This window comes from Phocoena phocoena, chromosome 16, assembly GCF_963924675.1.
Source record: "Phocoena phocoena chromosome 16, mPhoPho1.1, whole genome shotgun sequence".
NCBI classification, from domain to species: domain Eukaryota; kingdom Metazoa; phylum Chordata; class Mammalia; order Artiodactyla; family Phocoenidae; genus Phocoena; species Phocoena phocoena.
In genome coordinates, this window is record NC_089234.1 from 26,696,314 (window position 1) to 26,714,304 (window position 17,991).

Below are 17,991 nucleotides of genomic sequence, written 5' to 3' on the forward strand. Positions count from 1 at the left end.
TTACCTTTTCTCCTTCCCTTGCATTCCCGAGCAAGTGTTCCTCCTTTCCACAGCTGTTCCAAGTTAGGGACTGGATCTTAAAGGCAGTTCTCTCCCACTTCCATCTCCACTAAAAGATTGCCTTCCATATTTTCCTCAAGGCAAAACAAAAGTAGACTGGCTTTGGCTAAGCCACCCTCTTGCCACAATTATAACCTGGGGGTAAATTAGGGCAGCTAGTTTGAGTGAGTTCCTGCCACCTAATAGAATAAGGAACACAGTTGCCTGATAATTTGTTCAGAAGGTGACAGTTGGGGGCGTAGCCCAAATTATGAGGCGGGAGTCTAAGACAGAAAGATGTTCCTGGACTAGCCAGCCTCTGTCAGGATAAGCAATTAGTCCCACGCTTGAGCTAACGTCCTGTGCTAGCAAGCACCAGCATCCAGCCAGCATCTGAAGTTCAGTGAAGATACGCCACCATCTGGATAGTGAGCTGAAGGGTTGTTAAGAGCAGGGAGTACATCCAGGAGAGGATGGAGTGGTTGGGATACAAAGTACCCGGAGCTGAAAGTCTTCCTTCAGGCTCCTCGGTTCCCTTGAAGGGAAAGCAAATCTGAGCGTATTCGCTTTTACAGGAAAAACGCTGCACTCACTGTATCTCGCCTTTGCTGGGGGAATTGGAAAGGTTTCCATTCTCAGATACTTCTTTAACGAAAGCTTACCCTGGATTGGGAGGGGACACTAGACAGAGTGCAGAACTAGAGAAAATGGAGGCAGGAACCGCCCTCAGAAAGTCTTGAAGTGAGCAAGGACGTTAACATTAGTCCCAAGTTGATGCTTTTGTGATGTTACTTGCTCTCTTTGCGGTCTCACAGACGCAACAGGTCTGAGGCTCCTGAACGAGACTGGGCTGATGGAGCCCCGGACCGGGGGCGCCTCGCGAGCGTCTCCTTTAATAGGCGGGGCCGGAACCCCCGCGAGTCCCCGGCTTTGTACGTGTCGGGGGCGGAGCCGCAGACGGCCCTTGCAGCATGGCCGCCGGGGCTGCCGCCGCCTTGGCCTTTCTGAGTCAGGAGAGCCGAGCCCGGGCCGGGGGGTTCGGCGGTCTGCGAGTCCCTGCCCCGGTCACTATGGACAGTTTTTTCTTCGGTATTGAGGAAAGGAGGAGCTGAGGGTGGTGCGGGGGCAGAGGCAGGGCTGAGGAACAGGAAGGCAGATGGGTGCAGGACGTGGGTGGGGGCGGAGGGGGCCTCGCACGCGGCAGTTGGAGCGGAACGGGGTAGCCAGGCCCCTGCCCTAGTCGTGCTGGGCGGGGTCCGGGCCGAGCGCTCCAGGTTTTCCTGAGGAGCGGGCGTGTGAATGGCCGGTCAGTCCATGGCTGCACGTGAACGGGATTCGGAGAAACGCCCCCGCACTCTCACCCTGTTCTCTCTTCCAGGCTGTGAGCTCTCAGGCCATACCCGCTCTTTCACCTTCAAGGTAGAGGAAGAGGATGATGCGGAGCACGTGCTGGCTTTGACCATGGTAAGGGGCGGGTAAGGGGAGTGGCGGGGAATAGGTTGACCTGAGCGGGCCTCTACCCGCGTGTCTCTTCCCCTCCCCCGCTTTACTGGGAGTCCCCTCCTCTGCTTAACCCCCACATGGGGGTCCCCTGGCCAGGTGATCCAGGGACCCCTGAGGCTGGGCAAGTCGTAGGGTAGATGCCTCCGTTTGTGGTCTCCACCCTCACTGGGGAGACTCCGAGGCCCTGTGTACCCTTCCCAGCTCTGCCTCACCGAGGGGGCCAAAGATGAGTGTAATGTGGTAGAAGTCGTGGCCCGGAATCATGACCACCAGGAGATCGCAGTCCCTGTGGCCAACCTCAAGCTGTCCTGCCAACCCATGGTGAGTTCCCTTGGGGGATTGGGAGATGGGAATTGAGGACTTCAGGATTTCTCACAAGATGGGGTGGGCCAGGCCTTCATCCTTGTCTTCTTCCCAGCTCAGTTTGGATGACTTCCAGCTCCAACCACCTGTAACCTTCCGCCTGAAGTCAGGTTCTGGACCTGTGCGGATCACTGGGCGGCACCAGATTGGTGAGAGTCTTCTCCTTTGCCTCCAGTAGACTCTCCATCAGGACTCCTACCCCACCCCAGCCTTATCTCCCAGTGCGGTTCCCATACAGACTCTGTATGCTGTGCCCTCCACTTACTGTCCTACTCAAGCCGTTCTTCATGGAACCTGTCTCGGCTTCTTTAGCTCCAATGATGTGGACTCTTTGGCTCTTTGTTATCTAGTTTAGTATCTGAGGTTTTTCCCACCTAGACCATAAGTTCTGGGAGGTCAGGGTCCCTACAAGCTTAGAGCCACAGGGCATGAATAAATGACCTGTAGTATGAAGGGGGTATGGCTTTAACTCCTCTTCCTCCCTTTACTGCTTGTGTGTCTACCAGTTACTATAAGCAATGATGTTTCTGAGGAAGAGAGTGAAGAAGAGGGCAGTGAGGAGGAGGAAGCTGAGTTGTGCCCCATCCTGCCTGCCAAGAAGCAGGGGGGCAGGTTCTAACCCTCCCTGGTGAGTTGGGTGGGAGGCATGCCCAGCAGGGCCTGGGAGGGGACAGGAGGAGCAGATTTGGACCTAGATGCTGACCCCTTGTTTGCTCTCTTCAGGTCAGCTAGCTGCCTGCCACATGCACCATGCACCAGGTTCCTGTACAAGTTTCAAGAATTTTGTGTCTTTTCCATTGAAGAGGATGGATAGTGGTGGGGTGGAGTGGGTGGGGTTTGGTCTGGTGCTAGGAGAGAGGGGGTCCCATTCTCCATAGTGCCCTGGTGTTCTAATCCTGTACCACATCCAGAGCTTCCCTTTTCTTCAGGAGTGGGAGGAACTCTGAACTTCCATCCTGACCCTCTCTCCCCACTTGCCTGTGAGGTTGGAGGTCAGCATCTGAAGCTCAGGACTACACATTTTTAACATTTTTTTACATTTTTGGATAAAGGTTGAAATAAAGTGGTGTGGAGTTTTTTCTGCAGCTCATTTGTGTGGCTTCTTTCCCTGCTGGGGTGGCATTCCTCTAGGGACCACCAGGTGGCACTGTGGCAGCACAAAGGGTGGCCCTGGGCCTGGGGGAGGGTGAGGAAATGTAGGATCCTGCTCTTCCCAGGGCCCTGGGACTAGCCGAGGCCTGGGTCCCAAATGCCTTCCTAGAAGAGGACCTCCCAACACCAAGCTCGTTCCCAGTCCTTAAAGGTGGGGGAGGGCCATCCCAGGAGGTTATCAGCATCAAAACAAGGGGTCTGGGCCTCTGTCAGCACTCAGGCTGATGGGCAGGGGGACAGATAAGGGGGCTTAAGCAGCACGAGGAATGTGCATCCCTAGCCCCATGAGGGGGCTCAAGCCCTGAGAGGGCCTGTGAGGGGTAGGGTAGAGGCCAGTCTTTGCTCCTCCTTGCAGGCATGCAGGCCATCTCTGAGCCAGCCTGGGCCCTTAGAAACCTGATTCCAGGGGCCAGATGGAGGGGGCTGGCCAGATTGGGTGACAGGGAAACCAGAATCTGGGTGGCCTGGCATATGGGGGTAGAGAGGAGCCCCTGGGATTCAGCCTCCTGGGCTAAGGGGTTCCTGCCCCCCAGCCCTCTGCCTGGTATGTGTGTGTGTGGGGAGGTGGTCTCTGGTGCCTGAAATAAGGTGGTTCTAGGGCTTGGCTGCTGCTGTGCCAGGAAGAGAAAGGGATGTACCTGGTGTGAGCATGAGTGTGTATATGACCAAGTCTGAGGTCAGCAGTTCAGCAGCTGTGTCGGTTGGGGGGTGGGAGGGGTGGTCTCCGTGCCCCATAAACAAACAAACAAACAAAGGGTTACCTCATGAGACAGCCTGGGGCCAGACATGCTGAGGAGGGACAGAGAACAGTGCCTGGTGGGACCCGGCCCACTCCCTCCACTCCCTCCCACACTGGCCTCTGGGCAAAGGAGTGAACAAGTGGGAGGGGTCCCTAGATAACCCGAAGAGGCTGGTATTGGGGCAGGTGTGGTAAACTTTGGAGAGTGTTTCCCACAACACTGAAAAGCACTCCCTCCTCAACACATCCCTGGAGGAGTTTCCCTTCTCCCTGTGGTGAGGACCAAACAGGTCCGATTTTTAACCTGGCTTTTTCCTCAAGTTGAGGATAAAGGAAGATGATCCCTCTCTGTGTTGCGGTGATCAGGGTCGCAGGCCCCTTCCTCTTCTCCAGGACTTTCTTGAAGTGCTTCCACCAGGAACCGGGGTGGAGGGGGCAGCCACAATGGAACCATTCACCTACCCGCGGCTCGGGGTCAGGAGGTAGAGGGGAAGGTGGGGCTGGCGCCCTCTGGTGGGCGAGGTTGAAACCGCCTGTGGCCGTGCGGCTTCCCGCGCCGCCTCTCTAGGGGCTCTTAGGGGTACGCCGCGGTGCAGGGTCCTACGTGCCCCGCCAGTGGTCTGGGCGACTAAGGCCGACTTCGTTCGTTCGTTCATTCACGCATTGTAAGGGATCCTGTTAGAACCCTTCCCTTCCTCCTCTCGTCTATAGCCTCCAAAGTCCTTGGCACGTGCATGGTTGAAGGCGCAGTAGCCTGGCTGAGTGCAGCGAAGAGTCATCCCTCGTGGGAAGCCTCCCCAGCAGACATATCTACCCCCCTGTGCGTGGCCCCGCCCAAATATTTACCCCCCGCGACGCGGCTGATCTCTCATTGTACGCCTTTGCTGGTTTCTTGGTGGGTCTTTCCCGCGGCCCCGGCCGGCGCCGAGCGCTCTCCTGCCCGCGGTGGGGGCCCAATCCACATCTGCTTAGTCCAGGAGTTTCCCGGCCCGACGGGGCGCCCGGCGGACAGAGCTGGGAATTGTTTTTTCTCCTTCCCCGCCCCCGACTCTCCTCGATCCCCCTTTCTGCCCTCTCAGCGCACAGTAGGAGAGTTGCCAATTCACTTTGGCCCCTGAGAGCTGAGGGATGAAGGCTTACGCCGGGGTCTGCAGACTCTTGGAGGAGGGGCAGGACTGTATTTGGGGGGTGAAGTGGGACGACTCCCAGACCCGGGCCTAAAGTGCTTAACACAGCCTCCGCGATTTACATTTGAACGGTCGGCGGAGGGTCTGCGGCGCTTTGAACGCTGGGCGCAGGAGGCGCGCGTTTGAGCGAGCGGCGATCCAGGCGGCCCCGGCCGGTTGGTGTGGATTTGAGGGGCCTGGGGTTGTGCTGGGGGGGCGACCGATGCACTTGGAAAGAGGCTGAAGGTGTGTGTTTAGAGGGGCTATTTGTGTTGGCGAGAGGTGTGTGTTTGTGTTTGCAGGAGGCGATGGACACTGTGTGTGTGTGTGTTTGTGTGTGTGTGTGTGTATTTGTGTTTGCGGAGTGTGGAGGCAGCCGGGAAAGGTGGCCGGCTGTCACTCAGCGATCAGGTTGACAGGCGCTCCCTCATCAGGGCCAGGGAGCTCTGATTGCAGATTCGAGGAAACAAAATAGCAATTGTAATTACGGGGCTTTGATAAGATAAAGGAAGGAGCGAGCTGGCCGGGAGGTGAGTAAGAGAGCAAGGGAGGAGAGAGCGGCCTGCTGGGGCCCCGATGGAATATTTGCATCTGTCACTCACGGGGGTGTGCCCTGGCAGTACCCGGTGCCTGATGCGGAGGTGTCCTTATTGCTGCCCCCCTCCTTCTAGAGACAGGGACTTTTGGGGAGATGAGAAGAATCCGCCCAAATCGACGAAGGTCCAGTTGGGGGAAATTCTCCAAATATAAAGGAATTCTGGTCTGTACAGGCCCCTTGGTGGAGGTTAAGGTGTAGGACTCAAACCCTGACCTCCACACTTTTAGGCCCTGGATTGCTCACCTCTGGGGGAGAGGGAGGAGGGTGGATTAAGATCATTGAGGTTCAGCCCAGCTCCTTCAAAACATTCTGGGGCTCCAAACCAGGGTTGGTGGAGACAGGTTGGACTGTCTCCACCCCAGTCTGGGGAAGGACAGGTGCCCAGAGTGACTCAGGTTGTGACTCCAGGACTATGCACACTAAGGATGGGCTGGATGCCCTGACCTCTGTCTGGGTCCTGCTCCCTGCTGTTCTCATCAGACTATTTTCAGAGGGCTGGGTCCCTGGTGAGGAGAAGGCCCTTCTCATGCTCTGCTCCCCATCTCTCCACTCATTGTTTAATACATACAAATAAACATTTTCAAGGGCCTACTATGTGCAGGGCATGAGGTTAAGATGGTGAACATCTTGCCTGCTTGAAGCAGTGCAGCTGGGGAGTTAGACACCCAACAAGTGGCTGGCAACCTCTAAGACAGAGGAGCTCAAATGAAGGAAATGTGCTGGTCTGGGCTGTGGGCACCGGAGCCCACCGCACCTGTCTTCCCCCAGTGGGCCCACCTCCCAGTGGGGTTGAGAGAAGATGGTGCAAACCCAGCCCTTAGCAAATACAAGTGCTCAGTAAATGGTGGTGCTTATGATTATTATCTGTTGGGAGGGTGGTGAAGGCAAGCCTCCTCGCAGAGGACCCACATGCACTGAGGTCTAAATGCTCAGCCAGTTTCCCCATTATTCATTCATCGAATACTAGTTGCAGAACAACCCCTGCCCAGCTCTCTGCCATGAGCTGCAGCTTCTGAGCTAGTAAGACGTGGTCCTTGCCAGGCGGTCTGTGTGGGCAAGAGCCAGTTGAGGGAACAGACTCCTGGAGGTGGGTAACAGGTGGGCTCAGGAAGTCTACTTCCCTGGGGAGGGATGAGGTCTTGGGACAAGTCTTCTGACTCTATTTTCCCATCTAGACCTCACTCAGGGTTAGCGTTATGGCTGGGAGCGGGAAAGGTAGGCCACAGAGAAAGGGGAGGTAGGCAGAACTTTGCTGTGCTGCCTACTGCCTCTGGCCTAACGGCTTCCTGGGACCACCCCAACCCCTCCAGCCCAGTCCCCAAGGACGTGGCCGGGGCAGTAGGGCAGGGGAGGTCTTGGGTGAGGCCAGCAGCTGGGCAAAGCATCAGTGACTCCACCTGCTCCTCAGAAGTATCTGTCCCAGGGCACCTCTGCCCACCCAGGCTGCTCTCAGAGAAGCACCATGGCTCAGGGTTTCCCAAAGCCCCTGGAGGGAAGCAATGAGCGGCTGGGAAAGGCTTAGACGACTCCTTACCTTCTTGATACTCCCCCTCCCCCACAGTTGACACAAAGCCAGCAGTCCATGTCTAGTACACAGTAGGTGTGTAAATACCTGTTCAATGCACAAATATTGGGACTCTGAGAGAAAAAGCTGGGCAACCTGGATCTAAGTCCCTTCCCCAGGAAAAGCAGCTGAGAACAGTTATTTTTGCGCCCTCTGCCTGCTTCTTTGGTGGGGGGGGGCTGAGGGTGGTGGCAGTGACTCTGGGTCTTACCAGGGACCTCTGGGCTCTCCCATATAGTTGGTTGGCTGTGGTTCCTCTCAAGCTTCAGGCTAGTGTGTATGGGGGCGGGGGTGTACAGGGGCAGGGATGATGGTGATAATGGGGGCAGGAAGGGGAGGAGATGTTTCTCCATCTCAGGGCCTTCTTGGAGACTGAGCGAGACAGGGGAGACCGGCAAGGCAGGGTACTCAGCCGAAAGGTGGGAGTGGGTGTCGGGTCGCCGACGCAAGCATGCACTGACAGAGAGGAGCGCACAGCAGTTCACTCCAGTGTTAGCAGCCACTTGCAGGAGGCGGGCCTAAGCGAAGCACACAGTAGGCGGCTCAGAGAACCGCCGTATAGCCTGAGGCGTAAGTGGACAGGGTCCCACGGTGGAGACCGGGCACCTTCCCACTCGGGCTCACCGGCGGTCCAGGAAGCTCCAGCCGAGGGTCTCGGGACTCCACGGGGCGGGAAGCCCGAGGTGCCCCCCATCCCCGCCCGCCTGGACCCCAAGAGCGCGCCAGGGGACAGGCCGGGGTTGGGGGGAGGCGCCCACACCGGCCGCCCCCCCCCAGACGGTCCCCAGACCCCTCCCCTCGCCCAGACCCCCAATCCCATACCCGCCGGCCGCCCCGCCCCGGCCCGCCCCGCCCCCGCCCCGGGCTGGGTCCCGGCCCCCCGCTCCCAGCCGGGGGCTGCGGGCTCCGGCCGCCCGCCCCGCGCTCCCCCCTCACGCCCGGTGCGGCGCCCCCCGCCGCCACCCTCCCCTCCCCTCCCCCTCCCTTACCACTTACCCACCACCCCCCCCCGCCGGCCCGTTACCCTCCCTCCCGCTCCGGCTCCTCAGCAGCCAGCGGCCACCGGCTCCGGCTGCGGCGCAGAGGCACTCCGCGCGGCGCGGCGCGGCGAGCTCGACATTCCCTGGGACCTAAGGAGCCGCGTCGGGATCGCCCGGGCTCCCGCCCTCGAGCCTTCCTCCGCCGCCGCCGCCGCCCTCGGCTCGTCTGTCCGCGGCCTCCCGCGCACCGGCGTGATCCCGCCGGGGCTGTGCGTGCTCCCCGGCCGCGCGCCATGGGCAGCCCCCGATCGGCGCTGAGCTGCCTGTGAGTACCGCCGCCCCGCGCCCCCGGCCGCGCTCCCGCCCGCCCGCCGCTCACCCTGCGCCCCTCTCTCCCCGCCCGCTTTTGTCTCCCACAGGCTGTTGCACTTGCTGGTTCTCTGCCTCCAAGCCCAGGTAAGGCGCGCTGCGCGGAGGCGGGGGCCGGAGCCGGCGGGGGACGCCGGGGGGCAAGGTCGGGCAGGGGCAAGAGGACCGACCCTGCGGCCACGCGGCGGGCTGGAAGGCACCTTAGAAATGCAACCCCTAACTACCCCGAGGAGGGAACTAAGGAACAGAGAGGTAGCGCCTGCCTAAGGTCACACAGCCAGCGAGTGGCGAGGCTAGAACCCGAGGTCTCGGAGTCCAGCTCTGTCTCCCACGCCTCCCAGCCAGGTGGGGGTGGATGGGGAACTCTGCGGGCAGACACACCCGGCCGCCGAGGATGGAGGCATTCGGGGCTCGGGGGCGTTCGTTGTCAGAGGTACGGTGACTGTCTCAGGGACCCTCTCCGCGGCTCTCTGGGGAGGCTTGCGGCGGGACTGGCCGAAGGATCAGGTGCCTAGGTCCTCTGCGGTCTCAACATTTGCTCCGTGAATTTGTCTTTATAAATGTCAGGGGTCGGGCAGCGCTGCCTCCCGACTTAAAAGCGCCCTGCTCTTCTAGGAAGGCCCGGGCGGGGGGCCTGCGCTGGGCAGGGAGCTCGCTTCCCTGTTCCGAGCTGGCCGGGAGTCCCAGGGTGTTTCCCAACAGGTGGGTCCAGATCCTTCTCCATCCCGGGCTCATCCATGCTAGGCTGGGTCTGTCCGACTTTCCTGGGTGGGGGTGGGGGGCGGGTGGCCTGAGCTGGTATGTTGGGGGGACCCCAGCCGGCTGCCTGGGGCAGTGGAGGGAGGTGCCGGGTGATGGGGGCCACTTGGGCCCCTGGGCAGAGTAGCATTATAATGGCGTGTTGTGTATTTTTCAATTTCCTAAAGGTAACTGTTCAGTCCTCACCTAATTTTACACAGCATGTGAGGGAGCAGAGCCTGGTGACGGATCAGCTCAGCCGCCGTCTCATCCGGACCTACCAACTCTACAGCCGCACCAGCGGGAAGCACGTGCAGGTCCTGGCCAACAAGCGCATCAACGCCATGGCAGAAGACGGGGACCCCTTTGGTAAGGCGAGCTGCGCTGCAGTGGGGTAAAGGTAGCCTGTGGAACGGGCCCCTCTTCCCCAGGCTGCCCTGCTATGACTGGACCTACCAGTCACATCTGCGCTGGCCAGAGGCCTGCACGCTCCCCAGCTCAGAAGGGAAGGAGTTAAGGCGAAAAAGCATCTTGGGGGTCAGCTGGAGAAGAGAAGGTTGGGGAAGGGACCTCGGGGAGTACTCGGCCCACAGGTGCCCCTTCCCTGCCCAGCAGATGAATGAATCCAGGAATCTCCCTTTCCACCTCCCCCTTTCATACCCCTCCCCACTGCAGGTGGAGGCAGAGGGTTCAGGGGGAGGGGGCCCAGGTTTAAGGGAAGCTCTTGAAAGAGGATATGTCGCCAGGGCCCACAAAAGGAGAGTGGGAAAGAGAAGGGAGAGAAATCCCTTCAGCTCTCCCAGCTTGGGGGGGTGTTGCTGTGAACCTTTAAATACTTTGATCAGAAGGGTCAGTTACACATGGGGACTAGGCTAGGAAAAGGGCCCTCCCCTCTGCACTTGTCCAGGAACCCAGGCGGTCAGTCAGAGTGGGGCTCCTGGCTGCCGGTGGGGTGGTGAGTACAGGGAGCTACTGCGAGGTAGAGAGGCTGAGGACTGATTGATTTCTAAAGCATTCAATATTCCTTCCTTGAAACAAGGCCAATTTCCAGAGTCCTGGATGTACCAAGAGAAAAGCAAGCCCTCTGGGCTGCTGGTGTTGTTTTTAGAGAGCGATTATTGTGAGTTTAAAAACCTTTAAATAATGACCAAGTTAAACAAGCATGAAAGGAGAGGGGAAGACTCTATTAAAATGTAATAAAAAGGTGAGGCGTTTTAAGAGCTAAGAAGAAAAATGAAGAATGATATAAAACAGAAAAAGAACGAGGCTTTTTTTCAGATGTGGAGTTTGAAAGGAGTTGCAAGTCTGTAAATGTTAAAAAAGAGGTTCAAGATTGTTCTCTATGAATCTCTGGAGAGACCCCCGCGTCTGGCAGAGCGATTAAAACTCTTCTTACTTTCACCTTTTTTAACATTTCCTGAATACTTTCTCCTCTTCTCGAGCCAGTTTGGGGGATCGAGTATGTCTCGCTGCATTTTTTCTGCATCGACGTAGCTGACTTCCCTTCAAAGCTGGAGAAGGAGACATAATTTTCCTGGGATAAATCTGTCACTGGGGTGGAAGAATAGGTTTGAAAATGTTAAGCTTTCCAAAAGCCCAGTCGGGAAAGCTGCCGTAAACTTCGGCCCCAGCTCCCCAGATCCATCCAGGAAGGAGAGTGGGGGCTTTCTGCGGTGGGGTGGGGCTGGGGGTGGCCTGCCTGGTGGCCGAGCTCCCCCGCTGGGCTGGCAGGGCCAGCCTGCCATCCCTTTGTCCCTCCAAACTGGCTACTTGCTGCCCTTCTTAGCTTCCAAGGAAAGGGAATGAATGCCTGGCTCCTCCTGGGTTTACTCCCATTGGAACAAATGGTCCAGCATCCTTGGGTTTTGGGGAGGGAAGAAGAGGCTAAGCTGCTCATGGGGGAATTCCTCTTCAGACATCAGAGGTCTGATGCCCACTTCTCTCCTTACAATTATAGGAGGCTTCCCAGTTTCCCTGGTCCCTGCCTGGTGAGCAGGAGCTGGAGGGCCCAAGAGCAAAGGCTTAGGGTGTATAGCCAGGACAGGAAGAATCTGGGGGAGAACAGCAGAGAAGTCCCAGTTGCTTCCTTATGGGCCCCAGGAAGGGACAGAGGGCTCCATCCCTATCTGCCCTGTTTGGCCAGAATGGAATCCCCTCCCCTCTTCTCCAGTCGGTGTCCTTCCTGGCCCTTAAAAATAGTTGCTCCTTGCCCTGGAAGGCAGACCAGGAGAGGGATGAGCAGACTGGCTGGGTCCAAGAGGAGGTGGGTGGGAGGGGAGGTGACAGCTGCATTTCCCTGGCTGACTTGGAGCCAGACTGGGGACTTGGCTACTGGGTCCCAGCTCTGTGCTTCTGTGAAGGGGGGCAGGTAGTCACAGGCTGGTCAGTGAGGGCTGCCTTGCTGACCTGTGCCCATCACCTCCCATTAGTTTCAGGGACAGAGAAGGTGCCACCTTGTCAGTACAGGCTGAGAGGCAGACCTGGGAGTACCCAAACGTCTTTCTCAAGGAGGGAAAAGGCTGCAGTAGGGAGGGCAGGAGACCCAGCCTCTTCTGTCCCATCCCAAACAGCTAAGTCGGTCCCCACTCCCTTCTTGGTGACAGCCTCAAAGGGAGGGGTTGTGCAGAGAGTGGACAGGGACCAGGGCTTCTGTGGCAAGCTGGCTGTCTAAGGGGAGAGGGGAGTGGGAAGAAGGCACAGAATTCAGCTCCCTGTCTCCTGGCTCTCAGTGAGAGGCAAGCACACCTGATTTTCTCTCCTCCTCACCTACAGAAAGTGTTTGGTCACTGGGGTGAGAAGCCCAGTGCTGCTGGAGGGTGAGAGAAAAGATTATTGAGTTGTTGATTTCTGAACACTGGGGCTGGGGACTGGGGTGACTGGGAAGTGTGGAGAAGAGATAGCATCCTCCCAGCTGGTTCTGGGAAAGCAGCCGGCCATGGGCTGTGGGTGTAGGGAGAGCTGTCTCATCCCTATCAGCTTCTCAGCAGAGCAGGGGTAGGGTGGTGTGGCCAAGGCTGTGGGTTAGAATCCGAGGCACCAGAAAAAAGAGAGAGTGCTTTTATGTTTGACCTCAGGAGTGGAGGTCACCACTGCACCCCAGACATTTGTAATGATCTGTGAGGCATGTGCATATAATATTCTGAGTTGGAAGAATCCTCAGAGATCTTTGATTAGAAGCGGAATTCTAGTCAAATTAAAATTTACTTGAAGCCTCGACATAAAAGTTATTAGTCTGGTTTTAAAAGAGGGTCTTTTCAGTTTGATGGCTCCAAGACCCCTCTGCAGAAACCAGTTCATATGCCATGATCTCATTCACCCCCCTTCTGTAAACCCAGGTAAGGGGTTGGTCTGAAGCCCAGAAAGGAGACTTGACTTTCCCAGGGTTGCACAGCATGTTGGTGGCTGGAGCCCACGCCTTGGGTACCTGGCTCTTGGAGCAGTTGCTTCTGGGAAGGGCCAGCTGGGATGGGGACATGGAGCACTGGGGGTCAGGGAGCTGCTCATAACCACTCTCCCTCCACATTCCCTGACAGCAAAGCTCATTGTGGAGACGGACACCTTTGGGAGCCGGGTTCGAGTCCGAGGAGCTGAGACAGGCCTCTATATCTGCATGAACAAGAAGGGGAAGCTGATTGCCAAGGTGAGGTCTTAGAAGGAAGGGAGGGGGCGGCTGGGGCCTGGGGAGCAGGCTGGGCTGGCTGAGCTCCTCCAGGATCCCAACAAGGTGGGCAGAGACAGAGGGCCACCTTGGGCTTACCTAATGATTGGATGGTGGGGGAGGTGAGGGAGGAGGAAGCTGAGAGATGAAAAGCTATAAAAGCAGAGGAGGAAGAAGGCAGGCTAGGGAAGGGGTGGGGGGGGGTTTGGTAAATTCCATATATCTTTTTAACAAATCGCCAAATTGCTTTGCTATTATGTCCAATTACATGGTACCAGCATTTGGAATGTTCAGTAAGCCGCAGGCCCAGCCCCTCGGTGGAGCTCTGAAATGGCCCCATTAGTCACGGCTCCTCTACAGCCTCGAGCTCCCCGCTTCCTGGGCTTCTGGGGCTTGGGGCTCAGCACCTCCTCACCGGCCTTCCTTCCCCCATAGGGTGGCAGCCCTGGGGCTGCAGGCCGGCATCCTGAGGAGCTGAGGGGGGCAGGTGGGGAAACGGGTGCTAGCAGCTTGGGCCAGACTGGTGGGCAGGAGGCCAGGGTAGGCAGGGGCTGGGCCCCCTCTCTGCCTCTCTGTGTTGGGGCCCAGCCCCTCAGTAGACAGCCATGTGTCACTGCTACCCAGGAGGACAGGAAGTTGCCGGGTGGGCTGTGAGTTGTCAGGGATTAGAGAGCGGGTGCCCGGGCAGGGGGTGGGGCTGCCCACCCTGCCATCTGCTGGGGTGCCCACCTGCTGTCTGGGGCCGCCTCCCCTCTGCCTCTGATGGGGGCGGGTTCTGGACAGAGCCCGGTGACACCGTGTCTGGCCCCCCCTACCTGCAGAGCAACGGCAAAGGCAAGGATTGTGTGTTCACGGAGATCGTGCTGGAGAACAACTACACGGCCCTGCAGAACGCCAAGTACGAGGGTTGGTACATGGCCTTCACGCGCAAGGGTCGGCCCCGCAAGGGCTCCAAGACTCGGCAGCACCAGCGCGAGGTCCACTTCATGAAGCGACTGCCCCGCGGCCATCACACCACAGAGCAGAGCCTGCGCTTCGAGTTCCTCAACTACCCGCCCTTCACGCGCAGTCTGCGCGGCAGCCAGAGGACTTGGGCCCCCGAGCCCCGATAGGCCCTGCCCGGCCCCTCCCCGCCGCTCCCAGCGCCGGAGGTTTCCTCTGGTGCAGGATGAGGTCTGCGCTACTGAAGGCTGGGGAGGAGCTGGGGGAGCCCTGGGCCCTAGTTGTTGATAATTGTTTGCTGTTGGGTTTTTTGTTGTTTTTTTAAACAAAAGAGAGGCTCTATTTTTGTATTCCACTTGGCTGTGGCGTCTGACTTCTTAACTCTCAGGAAGGCCAAGTGAGTGGCCTAGACTGGGATTCCAGCGGGGGTTTCCTGGGGGTGGGGGGCTTTTTCTAGTCCCGCAGAGGCGCTCCTGAGACCCCAGCAGCTGCAGGGCAAGACTGCTAGGCCGCCAGGGGCTCCATTGCACCCCCAGGTGGGGGCAGGGAGGAAAGAGCCTGAACTTTAGGTCAGATCTTTCAAGGGCGGGTGTCAGTGGAGGGTGGTTGGGTATTAGTTGCTATTAAATGACTGAAATATTTATTTAACTGACGTATTAAAAATGTGTGTTGGAGAGTGAGTCCTCCTGGGGTCAGCGCCCTCCCCCCGCGCTGCCCCAGCTGGCAGGCGGCTGAGAGATGCCGCAAATCAGGCAGCAGCTCTGACTGCAGCCTCCCTTCTACCTAAGGATCCACACCTGTTGGCCGTCCCTATCATTGTTGCTGGAGGGGTTTTCTTGGGAGGACAGAAGCAGGGAAAGGAGCAAGAAGAGGCTCTTAGCTGGTCCTGGGACCTCTCAGACATGGGCTTTTAATAGGAGTCATTGTTAACACTTCCCCAGGCCACCCCTGGGCCAGAAATGATGACTTTGCTAGGACTGGAGTTGTAATCATGGATTCAGTGGGTCCTTTAAAAAGTGCCTTTCTGTGTATGCCTCGGTCTGTGTGGGAGACAGATCAGAGATGCCAGAGCTAGTTCTTTCTGAGTACCAGGCTCCAGAAAATGAAAGAAAAGAGCAGCTGCCGGGGTCCAAGGTGGAGGTATGTTGGAGGGGGGCTGCCAAGGCTGGTGTTGACAGTTGTGACATGAAACAAGTGTTAACTTTGGGATATCTGGTTAGAAAGCTATGAGCAGAAGGTGCTGAGCTCAGGCGCTGCAAAAGACCCCAGGGGACTGTGGTCCAGGGAGAGGCTGCCAACCTTGGAGAGACCAAGCCTAGAGGGAGTGGAACTGGCATTGGCCGGGAAGGGAAGCTCACAGGCCTAGAGCAGAACTCGTCTCTGGCCAGGGGGAGAAGCAGCAGCTGGTCAGTCAGAAGGACTAGCCTGTGAAGAAGGACTGCTATGGATGAAGGAAGACCAGGTCATGCTATGACAATGGTAGAGCAGGTCATTCATGGCGTGGGCAAGAGGACTGGCCTGTGGTGGGTGGAGGGGTGGGTTCTTGGAGGTGGACTGGTGAGATTGGCATCACACCACCCGGAAGAGAGCCCAAGCCCAGAGGCAGCAGGTCTCCTGAGGTCAGAGCTGGCCCAGTCATCATACCTGAGCTCTCATTCTGGTTGCTTCCACTGCCTTCTTTGGGCTGGTCCCATAGCACAGTTACTGGACGAATCCAGAAACCTCTTCCCTCTGGGCCTCTGGTCCTTTGGGTGGAGGGCAACCCAAGGCTTCCTAACCACGTGGGCCTCCAAGAGTTGCAGCCACAAATCCCAGGCTCAGGCCATCCAGATGGATCAGGAATCCTAGGGCTCAGTGGGAAGCCTTGGAGAGGTTGGGGTACCATGGGGCCTCTTCTGGCCTGCTATGGGGGTGAAGGGCTCTGGACAGAGTAGGTTTCTCCTGGTGCATAGATACGGAGGATGTGGGGAGGGGGCTCTAGACATCTCTTTTCCAGCTCCCCCAGCTCTTAGTGCCTCCTCTTCTGCTCCATCCCCTCCCCTCCCCCTTTAATTAATTCTGGGTGAGCAGCCTGGCTTTATTGTGCAAGGAGCTGGGGTCTCACTGTGGGAAAAGTCACACCTTCTGAGCAGCTTCTGATGCCATGCAAATGAAGAGACCGTCCAGGAAACGCTTTCATCTGCACGGCCGCCTGTCCAGCCCCCAGCCCAGTAATTACCCACATTTCATTTGTTTGAGAGCAATTCCTGGGGGGAAACCACAGGGTAGGAGGGAGTCTGGGGGGTGGATGGAATGTCAGACTCTCCCTGCCTGTGATCCTGGCCACAAAGTGGGGCCAGGCTGGGCCAGGGTGGTCACTGGCTAGGCCAAAGCTACCCTGAAGCCCACAGGCTGGGGATGCCTGAGTACTCCAGGGTGGTGGGGTGGAGCTGTGCCACGGTTGCGACGACAGAGAAGAGGTGGGTTGTCCAGAGAGCTGGACCTGCCTCATGGAGAAGGGAGAGATGACTGATGGGGGAGTAGAGGTGGACAGGAGGGTGGTGATCTTGTCCTTGAGGTGACCTGAGGCTTTGGGAAGGGGTTGACTCCCAGCAGGACCCCCAGCCAGGCACCCTGGGGAGCTGAGCCCAGAGCAGTGGGGCTGCGCTGGGCCGGAGCACCCACTACCTTGTTTATCTTTGCGTTGCTGCCTCCACAGAGCCCTTGCTAATGGGGTTTTACAGCCCACTCAAGCTGCAACTGGCCAAGAATCAATCATTACCGGCACTTAGCGGTTTGATAGTTAACAGCCTGAACTGAAGCCAAACTGGTTGTTAACTGTGATAACAACTGATTTCAAGGGGTTATTGCCGGCCCAATATGCTCAGCCCATTTATTTCGGGGAAAACAAGCAGGGAGCTGTTGCAAGGCCCAGAAAAGGGAGGAGGACAGGGCTTTCCTCAGCCAAAAGGCATGCCACTCTGTCTAGGAGTGGGTGCTGGCTGTGAGGACCCTGGGGGCCGGCTGAGGTGTGCGTGGAGGCCTGGCCTCCCAGAGGATCTGAGGATCTGTGTGCGGGCCCAGGTGATCCACGCAGAATGCCCTCTCCAGTCCTCCCTTCTCCCCAGTTCTGACCTCACCCTGATTCCCCACGTCCCCTCTCCTTCTCTTCTTACAGTAGTGGTCCCCGTGAGGCCCTCACAGGGACAACTCTCCATGGGGAGGAGCCCAGGCCTAGTGGCCAGGCCTCTACTAGTCCCCACTCAGCAGGGGCCCTGGACCTCTTCACCCATTCCTCCCTCTCCCAGGGCTGCCAGAGCCCAGCCAAATCCAAGCCAGAACCTCGCCTTTAATTTCAAAGCCAGTGATGACTCCACCCAAGCCTTGACTAGAAAGGATGAACTAGAGGTCTCTCCTCTCACTCCACCAGGTCCTGTCCATCCCTACCTGCTACCCTCAGCTGAATGGCAACAGGTGAAGCTATGGCCAAGCATCTTTCTAGAAAGCTGCTGTAGCAAAGGACCCCAGGAGTTCTCCACCATCTACAGATAGACAACCCGAGGCCCAGAAGTCCCACAGCCGGCATGAAAGCTAGTTTGAAAGATCAGGTCTTAACTCCCAGACCCAGGCTGCCTCTTGAGGACTGCAGGTCTTACTCTAATTCATTTATTCAGTCACTATTTATTGAGTGCCTATTATGTGCCAGGCTCTGTTCTGGGTAGAGGGGACAAAGCAGAAAATAAGTGACAAAAACTCTGTCATTATGGAGCTCAAATTGTAGCAGGAGGCTGTGGGTGGGGTGAGAACAAGCAGTGTATAGTTTATCAGACCCTGGCAACCACTACAGAGAAAAATAGAGGGAATGAGTGTGGAAGGTGGGGTAAGGTAGTAGCAATTTTAAGTAGGGTGGTCATAGAAGGCCTCACTGAAAACTTAATGCTGGAGCAGACACCTGATGGCGGTAAGGCATGCACCTATCTGGGGGAGGAGCCATCCAGGTAGAGGGACCAGCGAGTACAAGCTTATAGCATCAGGGGAAGAGGAGGGAGGCCAGTGTGGTTAGAGCAGAGTGAAGGCAGGATACAGGTGTAGTGTGTGTAGTATGGATGTAGTGGGGTGGGGAGAATGATGGAAGCTGAGATGAAGCATATAAGTAGTGGTGATGAGGGCAGATCATGTAGAGCCATTGAAAAGACTTTAG

At 57.5% G+C, this 17,991-nt stretch overlaps 2 protein-coding genes across 5 annotated transcripts; both read left to right on the forward strand.

The window, feature by feature from the left end:
- Nucleotides 1-1,010: 1,010 nt before the first annotated feature.
- NPM3 (nucleophosmin/nucleoplasmin 3) lies at nucleotides 1,011-2,990 on the forward strand. The gene is made up of 6 exons (XM_065894712.1): nucleotides 1,011-1,128; nucleotides 1,418-1,503; nucleotides 1,744-1,863; nucleotides 1,961-2,054; nucleotides 2,412-2,533; nucleotides 2,629-2,990. The coding sequence occupies exons 1-5, from the start codon at nucleotides 1,011-1,013 to the stop codon at nucleotides 2,522-2,524; spliced, it is 531 nt and encodes a 176-aa protein (XP_065750784.1). The 3' UTR covers nucleotides 2,525-2,533; nucleotides 2,629-2,990.
- A 5,210-nt stretch (nucleotides 2,991-8,200) lies between these two features.
- On the forward strand, nucleotides 8,201-13,981 carry FGF8 (fibroblast growth factor 8). Of its 4 annotated transcripts, none has more exons than XM_065894225.1 (6): nucleotides 8,201-8,429; nucleotides 8,524-8,560; nucleotides 9,089-9,175; nucleotides 9,400-9,580; nucleotides 12,745-12,851; nucleotides 13,691-13,981. In XM_065894225.1, exons 1-6 carry the CDS (start codon nucleotides 8,398-8,400, stop codon nucleotides 13,979-13,981), a joined length of 735 nt encoding a protein of 244 aa, XP_065750297.1. In that variant the 5' UTR covers nucleotides 8,201-8,397. The 4 variants fall into 4 exon arrangements, with proteins under 4 accessions (XP_065750297.1, XP_065750298.1, XP_065750299.1 ...); XM_065894226.1 differs by having other exon boundaries at nucleotides 8,398-8,429; nucleotides 9,433-9,580; XM_065894227.1 differs by lacking the exon at nucleotides 9,089-9,175 and having other exon boundaries at nucleotides 8,398-8,429.
- Nucleotides 13,982-17,991: the final 4,010 nt, after the last annotated feature.

Coding starts and splice junctions, on each gene's coding strand:
- NPM3 (XM_065894712.1), top strand. CDS start 1,011: ATGGCCGCCGGGGCTGCCGCCGCCTTGGCCTTTCTGAGTCAGGAGAGC. Junction 1,129..1,417: donor TATGGACAGTTTTTTCTTCG/GTATTGAGGAAA, acceptor TCTCTCTTCCAG/GCTGTGAGCTCTCAGGCCAT. Junction 1,864..1,960: donor AGCTGTCCTGCCAACCCATG/GTGAGTTCCCTT, acceptor TCTTCTTCCCAG/CTCAGTTTGGATGACTTCCA.
- FGF8 (XM_065894225.1), top strand. CDS start 8,398: ATGGGCAGCCCCCGATCGGCGCTGAGCTGCCT. Junction 8,430..8,523: donor CGATCGGCGCTGAGCTGCCT/GTGAGTACCGCC, acceptor TGTCTCCCACAG/GCTGTTGCACTTGCTGGTTC. Junction 9,581..12,744: donor AGAAGACGGGGACCCCTTTG/GTAAGGCGAGCT, acceptor ATTCCCTGACAG/CAAAGCTCATTGTGGAGACG.